At 50.0% G+C, this 13364-nt stretch overlaps 1 protein-coding gene across 1 annotated transcript in view; it reads left to right on the forward strand.

Moving 5' to 3' along the window:
* Positions 1-12060, forward strand: part of LOC119164636 (uncharacterized) — a 221930-nt gene extending 209870 nt beyond the window's left edge. Inside the window, exons 8-9 of the mRNA XM_075874308.1 lie at positions 11189-11517; positions 11907-12060. Of these exons, the coding sequence (XP_075730423.1) occupies positions 11189-11517; positions 11907-12051 (474 nt within the window). The 3' untranslated portion in view covers positions 12052-12060. The remainder of the gene's footprint in view (positions 1-11188; positions 11518-11906) is intronic.
* The last annotated feature ends 1304 nt before the right edge of the window (positions 12061-13364 follow it).

Genomic DNA, 13364 nt, shown 5'->3' on the forward strand with positions numbered 1-13364 from the left:
AGGATAACAGACGGAAAGCAGGGTAGTTGGACGTATGTCTTATTGCTGGTGAGGCTTCATTGAGGCTCTTTCAAGTCAAAGTCAGAGCGGCCGAAGCGGATGAGCAGGATTGTGGAAAGCGGAGTTCAGGCGTCGGCTGCGGGTGGAAACCGAGACTGAAGCCCAATCACTCTGCTTTGGAGACCAACTTTTTTTTCCCGCCCGCCAAATGTGTCTGCTCCGTCGTAGCCAATCAGAACGTCATGTGGCGGTGGCTTAGTGTAAACATACGGGTCAGCAGAAAAGCTGCGACGTCTGCGCAGGCCATTCGGGTATATAGCTAGAGAGCATAGCTCAGGTGGACGAGCAGGGCCACGTAATAGCAACACGTGTGCAAGAGCATGAGATTCCTGCCTCCTGGGCCGCGCTGGCAGCCAGGCGAGCCTGCGAAGCCCAGTGTTGCGGAGTGACCGCTCCGGAATATGTATGACTCCTGAATCATTCCTCATATTCGCGACCCTGGACTGTATTCGTAATGGAATGGGGATGTAGCTTAGAAGTGTGGTGGTTTGGGCCAGATGGTATGACATGACGGTAGTTATAGCGCGAGAACAAAACGATGACAGAGGGATGTAGCGCCGAGAGTAGAGACGAGACGTGAGACGACGTCGAAGGTGGCCGACGGGGCCGTGCCGTTCTCGCCACTTTATTCCAGGCCTGAAGCGGAGCCACGGCGGCTGCCAGCGTCACACACGCCAGGCGCGTGAGCTCGTTCTATTCTCGCACAGTTCGAGCTATAATCAGCTGCTCGAGAGGCACGGCGTGGTAGTCAAGAAATGATGATGATTATGATGGTACTACAGGGACAACACTTAGAGAAATCGAATGCGAATGTAATTATGTTTTTTAAGTAAGTCATAGTTTCAAATTTAAGAATAGGTCAGTATAATTACAATTTCATAATTGATTACAAGCACCATACATTAAATTTGCCCTTGTATAGACCACGTTGCTCGAAGTTTGTGTTCATTCTTCGCATAACTGCGGTTCTTTGCCGTTGCTATATGTCGTGCGAAATAGCAGAGGCATTCTCTCCTTATACGCCTATTGAACTTTTTTTTCTCATGATGGCACGCTGCTGTCTGCTATCTCCCCACCATTCACTTCCTTGTTTTTACTTTGGTTGCCACAGGTGACAAGGCCGCATATACGAAAAAGCGCTTCTCTAAGTTCGATTCCTATTGACGCTGACGCGATGCTTGTGTTCACTGAGGCTTTCGTATAACAGCTTGCATGCCGTCTAACCTCCTACTTCCTACCCCTTCCCTTTTTCCAATACTCTCTCCTACCCCCTGTCTAAACACGTGGGTGACTTTGCCCGAAATTGAATGATGTATATCACCAAGCTATTATCCCTCGACCGTGGTCATATAGCGTGTTTCGCGCACTCTTGCAATTCCTAACGTGTCTGATCGCATCAGCCTTACAATTTTTACTAATTCCACGTCTGCATTCTCACCACCTCTTTCTAGCGTAGAAATCAGAAATAAAAGTATTGGTCATTTCCTAGCGCCATTACCTTGCTTGCAAAGGAGGATGCAGGTATATTCAGTTCGCCATCCAGCGACCGAAAGTGCCACTATGTCGCACCAATTACGAGACACAAATGCTAAAACTGAAGCTTCCGGAGCTGCTAAACTTGTAGTTGCAAAAACATGGCACCAGAAAGGTCATCAACAAAACAGTTGCGTATTTTCTTCTCAAGTGTCTGACAACTATTTTCGTTTTCTTAGCCTAGCAATCAAAGCATGCTTTTATGCGTTTTCGACATATTATGTTATATCCTTTGAGGATATGCTTCTTCATAAGTCTAAAGCATTGTGCCCTACTTTTTCTTGGTTTGTTTATCTTTTTTTCAGCTGCTGAAATTTCACACTTGATTTTCTAGTTCCTAGTGTGTGTTTTTTCTGTGTGTGTGTGCGGGAGATGTGCGTGCTGATTGTGGGTCATTTGTGTGTTATTTTCAGAGAAAATGCAGTGTATTGTTAGTAATGACTCTGTTTCTTTCTCAATTCACTTTTATTTTGTTGCTGTTTATTTGCTCCGTTCATTCACATTGTCAACTATTGTGTCCTTTGTACTGTTGTATCGCCGTAAGTTGTTCTTGTTTCTTGTTCCTTCGTCTGTGCAGCACTACTTGTAGCAAACGCTTCAAAGTGTGCATTTGGGGGGGCGGAACTAGTCAAGTTGCTTGTCAGCTTTTTCTGCCACCTTTCCTCATCGTCTTGGTGAAAAATAAAGGATCTATAAAATTATTATAGCTTTATAGGGAGTTCATTCTTAGCATCAGAATGCTTTTCGTATGTTGAGAAATTGCAGGAATCAAATTTAACAGCCTGGCCATTCTCGGAGAGAACAGACTAAGTTTTTTTTTTCATTCCGAGGAGCTGAAGACACTAGATTTACGGCACGTTCTAATTCCGCAGAGTGGAATTGGAATGAAATGCAGGTGCTCATTCTGCAACACTAATCTGAACATGTACGCACGCACGCTGGCCCGGCGCGTTAGATATCGCTTGGTCGCTTTCACCGCTCCGCCTTCAGTGCGAACGAGCCTGTCATGCTGGCGCCTCTGCATATATACAGTTCGTACTTTTGCCGAACCCAGCTTTTTGCAGCTGCTGCTACGAAAGCATTAATTTGTGCAACAAACATACCCTGGCCAAGTAAAAAAGAAAACTTTATTGTGATCAAGGGCCTTGTACGGGGCCTAAAATGTCAATGCTTGTTTTTTATGTTTATATTGGCGAGGGTATGCTTACTGCTAACGTATGACTCCTCGCCAGACGATTGTTCATCAAACGCTTGAAATAGTTAAATGGTTCAAAAGTGTTGATATTGCAAGAGGGCTTATTAGAGACGCCAGGTAATAGGCAGACAGCCGGTATGGAAACAAAGGCTCGGGCAGTCCAGCGTCTACAGCTCGTGCACCCGCTCGCGCTTCGCACTCAGCGATGGTCCCACTAGTCATTGCCTTGCGAATTCCCCGCTACAACGCCCCGGTGACGAAGACGAGCCATCCTGGCGACTCGAGGTGACGAGAGAACAGGAGGGTCGTAACAGGACTTGAGGCGACTGACGTGGACCATCTCACAACCAAGGCGGTGCTTGTCCGTGAACGGCTTGAGCGGTTCAATCACATAGGTGACAGAACAAGGGTGCTGTATGACGCGGTAAGGGCCCGTATACTTCGGTGCAAACTTGGGAGTCAGTCCAGAATAGTGGAAAGGCAGTCGGAGCCACACGGGAGAACCGACGGGGAAGGTATTCTGAACAAGATCATGGTCGTGGCGATCTTTTTGGAGGGCTTGGTTATCGGCTGTGAAGGACCATGCAAGCTGACGACACTCTTCGGCATGTTCGGACATTTCAGAAACTGGGCTGAACTCGGAGGCATCAGGATTGTATGGCAGAATTGTGTCGAGTGTGCTGCATGGGTCACGACCATATAAAAGAAAAATGTAGAAAAGCCCGTTGTTGATTGAATCGCCGTATTGTAGGCATACGTCACGAAAGGAAGGACAACGTCCAAATTGGAGTGGTCCGAATCAATATACATAGCAAGCATGTCTCCGAGGGTTCTATTGAAACGTTCCGTTAGGCCATTCGTCTGAGGGTGGTAGGCTGTTGATGTGCGGTGTACCGTGCGACATGAATGTAAGAGCTGCTGCAGAAATTAGAACAAGAATACACGGCCCCTGTCACTCAGGAGCTCCCATGGTGCACCATGACGAAGAACAAACCGATGCAAGATGAAGGTTGCAACGTCACGAGCACCAGCCGAAGGTAGCGCTGCCGTTTCGGCGTACCTTGTCAGATGGTCGGCAGCCACAATCACCCATCGATTACCACCAACAGAGCACGGTAGCGGGCCGTATAGGTCAATCCCAACACGGTCAAATGGGCGTGCAGGACGTGGTAAAGGCTGCAGTTGACCGGGTCTCGGAATGAGGAAATCTTTTGCGCTGCTGACACAGGGAACATGAGCGAATGTGTTTGCGTACAAACGTGTACATACCCCGCCAGTAGTAACGTTGGCGGATCCGCTCATACGTCTTCAGCGCACCGGCGTGTGCGTGTTGCGGTTCATCACGAAAATATTTGCAGATATCAGACCGCATATGGCTGGGTATGACTAGCAGCCATTTACGACCCGCCACTTGATAGTTGCGACGGTATAACAGGCCATCCCGTATGGCGAAATGCGTTGCTTGGCGGCGAAGAGCACGCGGGTAACCGGACGTTGATGCGTCAGAAAGCATATTCAAAAGCGAGGCAATCCAAGGGACCTTCCGCTGTTCGGATGGCACGTCTGTGACGCTGACGGCAGATAGGGGAAGGTCAAGGGCTGGTATATCCGTATCATCTCATTTCAGGGTGATCGTGAAAGCGCATCTGCGTCAGAGTTCTTTCGCCCCGATCGGTAGACGACGCGTATGTCGAATTCCTGGAGGCGTAGTGCCCAACGTCCGAGGCGGCCAGAAGGATCTTTCAGTGAAGCCAACCAACAGAGTGCGTGATGGTCAGTTACCACATCAAAAGTTTGGCCGTGAGACGTCCCCCGCTACGCCACCGATTACCAAAGAGAGGGAAGACCACTCAACCCCTTGTCTATCCGGTTCCCTCTTGGCTATGTGTCTCAATCACTTCTCACATACAGGGATTCGTGCTGGGGCCGGGAAGTAAGAGACGCTACGACCTGTTTCTGTTTACTGATTCATTTGATTTAATACTAACTGCAAACATCGTATACCCGCGTACATCAACAACTACACAAAATTATAACACATGACTTAGACACTCGCGACGTTCGACACAGTGCAGGCACATAAAGAAAGTAACTGTAAAAATACAAGGGTATGCATATAAAAAACACACGACGACACAAGTGATGAAGTTATCAATGAATAAAACCACGCAATGTCTCAACAGGCCACCTCCCTTCCCGCAAAGCTAATCTAAATAGGGTGCATAAAGTTCGTCTCACGAATGGTCCGTGTTGTCAGTCTTCATCGTCTTCGTCGTCTTCGTTGTCTCTCTCGGCGATTTCCATCTTAATCTTCTTTCATAACGTTCCGCAATCACTCGCTTCCTCGTTTCTCATCTCTAACTTTTATTCTTCGTCATATCATCTCTGCCCCAGTCATCATCTCATCGACTCTCATTGCTATCTCTTCGCACCGTTATCTTCCTTTTCCATTCCGTCTTTCTACCATCTCAATCTCAACGCTCTGTCTCTCTCCCCTTTCGTATCGTCTCGTAGTCCCTTTTTGTAGGACCCGACTCCGCCCTACCGGGGCACCAAACCAATCGCCACCATTGACGCGGCATATTTCTCTGTCAGTCGGTGTGTGTCATCTTCGACGGCCACTCCCGCGGCCCACACCAGTAGAAAACCCTCTCCCAAACAAAGCCGGACAAGTAACAATGTACATACTCAGGCCTCAGAGAGATAGATGGGCGAGCTGTCCCAAGACACTTTAATTACGGGCGAACAATGGTCTCGATGCTTCCGACAAAGTGCGTCGTCCATAATGGCCAACGTCCGGAGTTTGCAATGTTGTGCCAAAATGTCTTCGGCCGAACCAATTGTCCCCGTTTCTGGTACTTGATGAGCCGATGTCCAGAACGAGTCCCGACGTCTCCATGCAGCTCGGTGTCTCCCGCGAAATTCTCCGTAGCCGCTTCTTCTTCGTCATTCAATGCCGCGGGTGGCCATCCGCGCAGAACGCAGTAATGAGCCCTGGAGCCACGGAGGCTGACGGAAAGTCAGACTGGACCCGGCACAGGCGCTGCGGCAAGGTCGCATTCCCCGAACCAACAAAAGGTGCTCTGCTGCTCCCCATGCCACAAATCTGAAGGGTGTGCGCGGATTATCCCCACCGTACACTGTCACACTGTCTGTAGACGACAAGGCGCCGCCCGGTCCTCGTGTTATCGCGGGGGAGCCCGCGAGAATAGTAGAAATAATCTTTCCAGGTACTCCACTCCGGAATGCCCATTCGTTACACCGAAGGTTTTCTTTTCCTTTTTTTATGCGTGGGTTTGAGAAACGAGCGAAAACATCTTGAAAGGACCGGGGTTCAGTCCGTGTTTGCGGGGACGTCACAGCCGTACAAATAGGGACGAAACTTGTTTAACGCCCACACAATCGCGAGGCACTCTTTTTCCGTAACAGAATAGTTGGCTTCTGCCTTAGTGAGGGTGCAGCTGGCATAGGCGACTACATACTCCGTAAAACCTGGATTGCGTTGCGCGAGTATTGCACCAAGGCCGACGCCACTTGCATCCGTGTCTACTTCGGTTGGCGCAGTAGGGTCGTAATGGCGCAGTACGGGTGGTGAGGTAGGGAGTTGGCGCAATGTTGTGAAGGATTCGTCACAGGCTGCTGTCCAATTCGAAAGATCTGCAGGGCCAGCAAGGAGTTTGGTGAGTGGAGCGATGATGGAGGCAAAGTTCCGGACAAACCGACGAAAATAGAAGAACAGGCCCACAAAGCTCTGTAGTTCTTTAACCCTAGTCAGCTTAGGAAATTCGGCAACAGCACGAAGCTTGTCAGGGTCGGGAAGGATGCCGGCTTTCGAGACGACATGACCAAGTATGGTGAGTTGTTTAGCCCCGAAGTGACATTTCTTCAGATTAAGCTGAAGCCTGGCGTTCGTAAGGCACTGCAGAATCTTACGCAGACGAGTGAGATGCGAAGTGAAATCGGGTGAAAAAACCACAACGTCATCAAGATAGCACAAGCATATGTTCCATTTGAGACCGCGTAAAATGCTGTCCATCATTCGCTCGAATGTGGCAGGCGCATTGCAGAGTCCAAATGGCATTACGGTAAATTCATAGAGGCCATCCGGTGTGACAAACGCCGTTTTTGGACGATCAGACTCTGCCATTGGGACCTGCCAATAACCCGAGCGAAGGTCAAGCGAGGAAAAGAATTCTGCACTTGGAGACAATCGAGAGCGTCGTCTATGCGGGGAAGAGGGTAAACATCTTTCCTCGTAATGTTGTTTAGGCGCCTGTTGTCTACGCAGAACCGGATTGAACCATGCTTTTTTTTGACGAGTACAACTGGGGAAGACCAAGGACTACAAGAAGGCTTGATGACTCCACGCTGTAGCATGTCATCTACTTGTTCTGCAATTACGCGACGCTCCGCCAGTGACACCCGATAAGGGCGCTGGCGCAAAGGAGTACTCTTTCCTGTGTCAATTGTGTGCACAACGGTGTTCGTTCTTCCTAGCACCGCTTGGGGAAAGTCAAACGAACGCTTGAATTCATGCAACAGGGTAACAAGCTGCTCTCGTTGAGCCAGGGCGAGATGGCTGTCAATAGAACGGTGAAATGCATCGGTAGACACGCTGTTCGAGGCAAAGTGAGGAACCAACGCGTTCAGCTCCATATTCGGCTTGGTGTCGAAGAAATCGGCAGGCAAGATAGTACCTTCATCGATAAGCTGAATGTGTCCGAGCGTCTCGTTGCGGCGAAACCTGAGGGGGCACGAGTTGGGATTGGAAATGAATATCCCGGTAGTGTCTTGACTAAGCTCAAGAACGGCGAATGGCAGTGATGTGTGGTGGCGGCTACCGAAGATGTCAGATGGCGTGAATAGGACGGTAGCGTCAGAAAGTGAAGCACAGCAGGCAGGGACAAACTGGGCGCTGAAAGGAGGAAGGTCTATGTCCGTCACGACGACAAGGTTAGCCACACTAGATACGGCCGCATCAACAGAAGGCGCATCACGAAACGGTAACAGCTCCACTTTGGCCCGAGCGCAGTTCACGACGGCGTGATGACGTGATAAGAAATCCCATCCTAGGATGACATCGTGAGAACATGAAGCCAACACGTGAAATTCAATGGTGTACAACACGTCTCGAATAACCACTTTTGCTGTACATGCCGCGACGGGCTCAATTTGTTGGGCGCTCGCAGTACTAAGAGAAACCACGGGAGAAAGCATCGTCACTTCACGAAGAGAGCGGCAGAGTCTTTGACTAATAACAGATATCGCGGCACCGGTATCGATGAGTGCGAGTGTTCGTACACCTTCGACGATTACATCAATAAGATTGGCGGGAGACAGGCGAGGACTTAAACGATTAGACGATGATGCAGCTCTGGCCTCCGGAGCTGCGGCAGTTAGTTTTTCGTCTCAATGGAGGTGGGTCGTCGACGAATAGGAGATACAGAACGACGACTTGTTGAAGGTGAAGGCGAGCGGGAAGTAGAACGTCGAGAAGCGAATGTTCGGGAGCCGGAGGCAGTTTGCTCATCACGTTCATGAACTTCAGGTGGTACGTGAGGTGCGTGGTATGGAGGCCAAAACGAATAGTCAGGATATCTTGGTGGGTTAACTGTGAAGCGCCGACGACATAGACGTGCAACGTGACCTGGAGTTCCGCAAAAGTAACATATGGGCCGGTTGTCAGCAGCGCGCCAAGGATTTCTGGCGTACTGCTGTGTAGCTGGAAATGGTGCGGTGGATGGTCGCACAGGTTGTGGCGTATACATTGGCAGACGAGGTGGAGGCATTGCCGCGACGGTCGCATAAGTCAGTGGCGCGGTAACAGGTGTTGGTGGAGAGGCAGACGTAGGTAATGGCAACGCCTCGGAGACCTGCTCCTGAATAGCCTGTCTGATTGTCGGGGTTAGGCGGTTCGTTGGTGCTTCAGTGGTTGACAGATACGAGAGACACGAAAGCTGTCATGCGACCTCTTCGCGTACATATTCTTTTATCTGCTCCAGCAGGGAGCTGTCACCACCAACGGCCAGGGCAGCGAGAGAGTCGTCTGCTGTCGTCGACCTCCGAACTGCTGCCTGTTGCTTGCGAATCTCTTCCAAGCTCTGGCACAAGGTCACAAGTTCGGATACGGTACTTGGGCCCTTTGCCAGCAACATTTGAAAGGCATCATCGTCTATGCCTTTCAAGATATTCCTGATCTTGTCATGTTCGGTCATCTCAGGGTCAAAGCGCCGGTATAAATCAATTACATCTTCAATATAGCTAGTGAAGCTTTCGCCCTGCCTTTGTGCACGTCCGCGTAGGCGCTGCTCAGCACGCAGCTTGCGCACTGCGGGGCGATCGAACACAGCTGCAAGGGTGGTCTTCAAAGCGGCCCAAGTGGTAAATTCAGTACGGTGGTTTGTAAATCACAGGCTGGCGACGTCTTTGAGATTAAATGGGACATACTCCAATTTCGAGGGGTCGTCCCACTTGTTGGCGGCACTCACCTTTTCAAACAGCTGCAACCAGTCTTCCACATCTTGGTCCTCCGTGCCGCTGAAGAAAGGGGGATCCCGTTGTCGCAGGGGTGGTAGGCACGATGACCAGTTGAGATTGGGCCGTGCTTTGCTGGGTGTTGCCTTGCTCGGTCATATGATCAGGCATTGCTGATGCAGTGGGTAGCTTCCAGCTTCGAAGTTCCAGGTTCGCGTACCCAGCACACCTCCACCACTTTGCAAGGGGGTTTATTAGCGACGCCAGGTAGGCAGACAGCCGGTACGGAAACAAAGGCTCGGGCAGTCCAGCGTCTACAGCTCGTGCACCCGCTCGCGCTTCGCACTCAGCGATGGTCCCACTAGTCATTGCCTTGCGAATTCCCCGCTACAATATAAACAAGGACACAGGAAGTGAAAGACCGCACGTGCTGTCTTGTTTGTATTAGCGCAGTTAAACCATCATGGAATGAACGTCAACCAATGAGCCGAACTTGGTGCTCTTGCAAAAACGTTGGGCTGGACGAAGTGTGGCAACAACGTAGCCGCATTTGTAATTCGTGGCGTTTTCTTTCCCAAAACCACGTGGTAATACGAGGGACACCGTAGTGGAGGGCTTCAAAAATGTCCCTCGTTGGATGTTAAATGCACCAATATCTAAGCGCGCGGGCCGCTATTCCTACCCGCGACTTTCGGGTCAGCATTCGAGCACCATAACCCTGGCGAGTCACGACAAAGTGAAGTCGCCATTTGACATGCGCAGACACGCCACTGTGTCGCTGCTCTGCAGCACGTATCCGCGAGCGCGCTCACATGGCTACCGCTACAGCATTCAATACAGGGAGCGCATGGCATTCAATACAGGAAGCACAGGCTATGAACTACTGCCCGACTTCGTAAGAAAACACATCCTGCGGAAGGCAGACACTTCTATCAACATCTCAGCCAAATCTTGTAGTGATGCGCGCCAATTTCACCCTCTTTTCATAGAAGGCACCCTATTTTCATACAGGGGTCTGTCTCCATTCTCTTCGGAGGCGCCGGCATATGCTGCTTGACATCAAAGAGCAGGTGGCATGCTACTAGCCAACATAAGAGCAGCGTTTCGATCAGATGCGCTTCTCGGAACGTAGCGCGGCCACGCGTCAGCACCGTAGTTTGCTAAAATTACATAGGAAGCCACATTCACGCTCGGGATTCATAACGGGAGAAATCGGCCGATGCAATCAAGCGTGCTGACCCAACCGTGCCATTACCCTTCCCTGTGAATTTTATTATGGTGGAGAGCTGGGCTAGTTGGTGACTGATCATTACACCGCGTGGTAAAGTGGGGAAAGGGGCCCAAGAAGGCAAACATCTTTCTTGGCGTTTCTTCTTGTCCCTTCTGTCCCCGCCTAAAGAGGCCTACCTCTCTATACGTTATAATCACTTTCTTTGTGAGCATCCAGCGTGCTCGGCGTCAGAAGATAAGAGTTTTAGGGAGGGCTTAAACAAAAACATGTGACTCCATTTGTATTCGACAAGTTCGAAAAACTTTCATGTGACAATCAATTCCTGAAGCCATAAACTCCAATATGAAAACTATTCATGACTCTCTTCGTTTCCTGTGTGTGTATTTACCTCCGCAATCTTCGAGTGCATTTTCATCAAAAGTTTCCTTCATCCAAGTCGACTCAGCGATGCGCTTTTTTTACCTTTTTCACAACGCCGACTGTGTCGAGTCTCTGTTACGTTATTTGCACTTGAGCGTTAACTGACACAGAATTTTCTCCCGTAATTTCTTTTTCTGCGCTTGTACCCAGTTTTTCTTTATGTGCAACATTGTAGTTCCGGAGTCTGCACAAACTTATGAGTGTAGTGCGAATGTGGTATTTGTACTTTCGTGAGAAATTACCTAAACAGTGATGTGTGCCGCGCATTTTCACAGGCGAAGGCGCTCATCGACGAATACGTGAGGCCTGCGGAAAAGGCGAGCGGCTACGACACGAATACCGCAGATCGCATCAATTTCACGGTGACGTACATTATAGGAAGCAAGAACACGTTGGCCTTGAACAAAGTGATGGGTTTGGTGAAGGTTATGACGGAAGACGAGCTGTTCGACTACCTCAATCTGGCGCTGTCCGGCTGCGCTACACGCACCGTAGCTCAGACGGCCTCCGACAAAGGTTACCACTACCTCGTCAACGGAACAGGCAGACCACTGTTTCAACCGCTGCTCAGCACCGCCGACGTCATCAAGTTCCTCTCTAATGGGTGAGGCAGTCGCTGTGGACCCATTAAGCGAAATCGCTAAAACACTTCAGTGTGTCAGTTTCATAGGAACGCGCAGGGCACCCCATCACTGGGGGGATGGGGATGAAGGTTATTTGCCGTGTCCTCATCCTACTAAGTCGACGTACGGGGCTGATTCGCGCCCCCTTTAGGTGACTATAGCCCCTCCTCCCCTCAAGCGCACACCTGTGCACGCAGATGCGTTACAGAATTTATTGCTGAGCAATTCGTTTCCTGCTGGTTAGGCATAATTAGGCACAATCTCTACACGGGACCACTAAATCCTTGATTTCTTACTTAGTTTACACGATCGCGCAGACTCAACACCCAGGAATATTGGTACGGTGATGCATTGTTCTCTATGCTTGCAGGAGTGTTCCAAGCCTCAAAGATGGAAGTGCGTGGCTACCATGGACGCAAAGCAACGCCACCCGCGTCGTTAAAGACGACGGAAGTGAAGTCCTCGACAGCGTAAAAGTGGCCGCTGGATGCAAAGTTCCAAGTTTGTTCAAATAATGACCACGATTCAGGCAGAAACAATTGAGTCTGTCGTCATATATGCGTGCATGTATGCAGCAGCGACCACTAGGTCATACATTTTAGTTTATGATAAGGAACAGCGTGAAACACAGCGCAAATGAGACGGTAAAAAAATTGGCCTCATATCTGCATGTTTCACTGCAAATGTCGTCGAAAGACGATACTCTTGCATCTGCAGAGAGTGAACAAAGAAAGCCACAGCTTTGCCGCAAAGGCGAAGCAATGAACGCGATAGCAACAATTTAAAGGGTCACGCGCAGAATGGAAAGCAGATCGAAACGTGCCCAAAAAATTTCGCGCGCACAAAAATACGCACGAAACGTACTCACACGTATGGATGCACGTGAACAAGCGTCTGATTTGTTACTTCGTTGAATCTGAAAAGCACGCGCATATCGCGAACGGAGACTGCAATGATTTCAGTCACCTTTGTGCGCCCGGTAAATACAGCAGAATCGTTCCCCGTAAAGTTTGAGGTCATCCGAGGCGTACGATCCTCCCCTCCTCGCCAACGCGAGATAAGGGCGCGAGAGGGAGCGTCACTTCCCTTCTCTAAGCCGGGCAAAGTACGCGTAGGAGATTAGAGCGGGCGCCGCTGCACGATGTGCCGAAGTGTGCTCATTGCGCCATCTTTCTGGTAATGCCAAAAATTCAGCAGCGGTAAGTGGCAGATATAAATAGCTTACCGTTTAAACAGTGCCGAGCGTTCTCCGGGGTGGCTCAGTGGTTTACGCCTCGCTTTCACGGAGCTGAGGTCCCACGTTCGATTCCGCGCGCCGGAGTGCTTTCTTCTGGACTTCTTTCTTTCCTGCGTTTATATATATTGCTACGTTCCATTCCTCAAGCTTTGTTATCGCCCCAATACACTACACAATTCTCAGCGCAAACCGCGCCTGCAGTTTTCGAGAAGCTTCAGGACTGTAGTAGATCATTTTGATAAGATCACACCCACTCCGCGAAATGTACAGATTATTCTGAAAAGCTCGTCACCGCCAGCGATAACGCTACAACATTCGATGGCAAGAGTATTAATGCCGACGCACTTCGCCGCCAGGTCAGTTGTTGATCGACGGCCGACGCTCAGTTCGCCGCTATCAGTCCAAGACTGCCACTGTAGTCCGACTTTCCGTTTACTGGGCACAGGTTCGCCCAAATAGACAATTAATTATTCGACTCACAGTGTGCCCCATTCGTCCCCGTCACGCCCCCGTGACATCTGGCGGAGGTACTGTTTCTTCCATGTACCGGACGCCTCCGTCAAGCCGTGAACCCAGCCCACGCCGTGAAGA

Source organism: Rhipicephalus microplus, chromosome 9, assembly GCF_043290135.1.
Source record: "Rhipicephalus microplus isolate Deutch F79 chromosome 9, USDA_Rmic, whole genome shotgun sequence".
Taxonomy (NCBI): Eukaryota; Metazoa; Arthropoda; class Arachnida; order Ixodida; family Ixodidae; genus Rhipicephalus; species Rhipicephalus microplus.